Here is a 3,391-nt window from a genome sequence, read left to right as displayed (position 1 = left end):
CTTTAGCACTATAGCTGAGCCAGGGAATTTCGTACAACCAATCTCTTTGAAATTTACTATTTTTATTTCCCTGAACAACTACTGGAAATTTAAAGTTTCTGATGGAATCCAAGGTTTGATAAAAAAAAGTATAAAATACGGTAAATGGGGGGGGGGGGCTACATGGACCCGTGCGACCTCACCATGCTTTAAATATTTAAAAAAATTAGCATTGGATGAACAAGACAGCCACCAATAGGAACTCAGATTTTATTCAATGATTTTTATGTTGACAAAGTCATGACTGGAGGTGATGATCTAAGAGAAGTATCATATAAAATTCAAACTTATATCATTATTAAATCGAAGAGGTTTCGAGCTATGCAAATGGGCAAGCAACCACCACAAAGCCTTTTAACATTTACCCTATATACTTAAAAAAAATTTGTTTGTTCAAAAAAATTGCAGAATTCCACATTAAAAATAATGAAAGTTATTTCTCATCAAATAAAAAGAAAGCTAATACACGAAATTGCAAGAAACATTGATTCTTGTGGTTGATTGTTGCTAAATTAATAAAGCAATTGTGCTTAGAGTGAATGAACAGTGAAAATATGTTCCATCTGGCATCTGCAGACAACCCAGCAAAGGTTCAAATTGCCAAGATCTTACAACTAATAAATTAGAGTGGAACAGATAGCTTACTACTACTGTTGAGTACTGAGTGGCCAGTAACTGAAAATTATGATAATACTACATTTAACCTCGAAGAAAGAACAGTGCAATGCAGAATGCCACATCCAGCACTTCACCAAGTTTACAGCTGCTGAGGCATCATTCTAATCTAGAACATTTATTAAGAATTGTGCTTTATATTATTTAGTTTCGCAGAAGCTGTAGACCGAAGGTCATTCAGACTGTCGGAAGCTGTGCTATTAGTGAAAGGCGTCAAGCAATGTAGTAGTGGATATAGTGCAAGGAGCAGAATTTATCATCGAGTCTACAACAGAATGTAAGGACCAATAATCAACTAGCATGTTTGAACATGCTAAGGGGATATTAAGAGTAGCTCAGTCATGTCAAATGTTCAAAATTGTCTAATGATATGAAACATCCCATTATTATACCAAAAATCATGAACTCTTAATTTTAAAATAAAAAGCAGTTTTTTAAATTAATTTTAGAAATATTTCCAACAAATTAATTTTTGAAAATTATGGAATACTTTTATTAAATAATGAACCAACAATCTAGTCTTAATTAATAGGTAATACATTATTATTATATACACATGTATTAATCAAAATATGGTATAAGTACTAAGTGGTGACTTACGTTATTCTGTTTTACTATTACCATTGAGTATAGATAGTACTATACTACTATACTCAATGCTATTACTCAGTTTTAGTGAGTTTACAGTTTACATTTTTAATAACTAGAATTAAAAAGTGATTTGTATGAGAATTTGTTTTTTATAAATACATTTATTTTTGAAATTATAATTTATTAAATACAAAACAATTATTAATAAAAACGGGGAAAGTAATAGATAACTGTTCTTTTTAAAAGTAGGAGTCGAGTTTCATTGAGTATTATTATAGAAGTGTCAAATTTGAATGTAATGATCATTCAATGTAAACGATGAAAAAAAAAATCCTGAGGTTTAACAATTTGCACATTTCTAATTCTGTATATATAAATATATATACATTTATGTACCTCCAGAAATACAAAAATAAACAAATAATATTATCATAATCACTTGGTAGTATTGATATTATGAAATTAATAACCTATTTAAATCAGCTGACCAAAATCCATAATAATAGCTGTTCATTTGATTTCTTGCAGTCACGAGTTTATGCTCTGACACCTTATACGAAACTCCCCTATTAAGTGTAAGAATGTCTTTATAAATATCTATCAAACATATTTTGTTTTAAAAAATCACTTTTTAATTTATTATTTTTAAAAATAGAATCTAAATTTTATCATAACTTTTAGTTAACTAAAGTATGATGATATAATAAGTTAATTAAAACTTGGTAAGGTTGTACTTACAATTATTATTTATATTTTACAATTTTAGTAATCTATTAAATAAAAGTATCATTTATAATTTTTTTAACACAGTTAACTTAATTGTTAATTATTTTATGCACAGTTCCAATATTCCAGATTGCCAGAAACATACATATTTACCTGCAAATACAATTTTTCAATTTTGAGTAAATTTAATTTAATTGGGTTGTAAAGTTTAAAAATACAAGTTTGAGTACAAAACATTAGAAACTATTTTGTAATTTTAATATAATTTTTAACTATCAACTTCACTTTTTTACCCAAAATTTAAAAAAAATATATATTTAACACATTGAAAAGATTTACGAATTCATTAGTTAAAAAATTTTATAGAAAAAAATGTTGATACAAAATTTTTTTAATTGATAACCAATTTAAGAAATAGTGCATATTTATTATATTATCCATGCATAATATTGGTATAATTATTTCTTTTGTAAACATATAAAAAGTTGAAGATTATTCTTACTGAAATAATTAAAAATGTTGGGGCTATTCAATCTGGTGATTATTGTTCCACCTGCCCATAGTTATATTTAACTTTTAAGCTATTATAGTTGTACAAGATGAATGTTCAGACTTCCGAGCATCTTAGATTTAAACTGTGATTAATGCTCTTATCATTCTAAAAAATTGTAATAAAATACATGTAAATATATGATTAAATGGTGTTTTGTTAAAATAAGTAACTTACCCATATAAGTAGTAAAAAAATGAGAACAAATAAAATGCCAATTTTATCCAACCTTCACGTTGATATTTATTTAGTTTATCGGCATTCATAATACTTGTTGGATCATAGAGACCAAAGCCAGACATAGCTGGTCTATTTCGATACCTAAAATAATAGAATGGAAGATTCATAAATATATCATTTAACAATTTATTACCAAAATATATGCACTCTTACTTTGAAATATGATAAGCCATTAATGGAACATTTATAGCAATGGATAACCACTGGCCTCCAAACAAAAACAGCAAATTGGAGAAGAAATGTAAAATATATTCTGGAATCACTAACTGAAATAAAAATTACACAATTATTATTCCTTTATTGATACAATTTTATCAATGAGACTACGCAATATGAATAGATAAATTTATACCAGCCCATATTACGAAAAAAAAAAAATAATGATAATAATAATAAATTATAAATTAAGTTTCAATGTACAGTAAAATCTCATTATGTCAAATCAAGGGGACAGAAAAATGTTGAAATATTAAAAATTTGAGACATTGTGTAAACCCTTTCACAGCTACACTATTTATCCACTGCAACCGGTATATGGTACGTAAAATAAAATATTTATTGTATTTTTTT

General features: G+C 26.7%; 1 protein-coding gene across 2 annotated transcripts; it reads right to left on the bottom strand.

The window, feature by feature from the left end:
- Positions 1-2,078: 2,078 nt before the first annotated feature.
- On the bottom strand, positions 2,079-3,115 carry LOC103307612 (protein cornichon homolog 1). 2 transcript variants are annotated; one of them, XR_003839960.1, is made up of 4 exons: positions 2,975-3,115; positions 2,759-2,902; positions 2,534-2,689; positions 2,079-2,184 (listed from the first exon to the last, which is right to left on the bottom strand). XR_003839960.1 is itself a non-coding variant. In XM_008191449.3 (3 exons), the coding sequence occupies exons 1-3, from the start codon at positions 2,992-2,994 to the stop codon at positions 2,662-2,664; spliced, it is 192 nt and encodes a 63-aa protein (XP_008189671.2). In that variant the 5' UTR covers positions 2,995-3,115; the 3' UTR covers positions 2,468-2,661. The 2 variants fall into 2 exon arrangements, 1 of the variants encoding a protein (XP_008189671.2); XM_008191449.3 differs by lacking the exon at positions 2,079-2,184 and having other exon boundaries at positions 2,468-2,689.
- Positions 3,116-3,391: the final 276 nt, after the last annotated feature.

The sequence above is a fragment of the Acyrthosiphon pisum genome, unplaced genomic scaffold, assembly GCF_005508785.2.
Source record: "Acyrthosiphon pisum isolate AL4f unplaced genomic scaffold, pea_aphid_22Mar2018_4r6ur Scaffold_17362;HRSCAF=18031, whole genome shotgun sequence".
Classification (NCBI taxonomy): domain Eukaryota; kingdom Metazoa; phylum Arthropoda; class Insecta; order Hemiptera; family Aphididae; genus Acyrthosiphon; species Acyrthosiphon pisum.
This window is presented reverse-complemented; position numbering and strand designations above follow the sequence as displayed.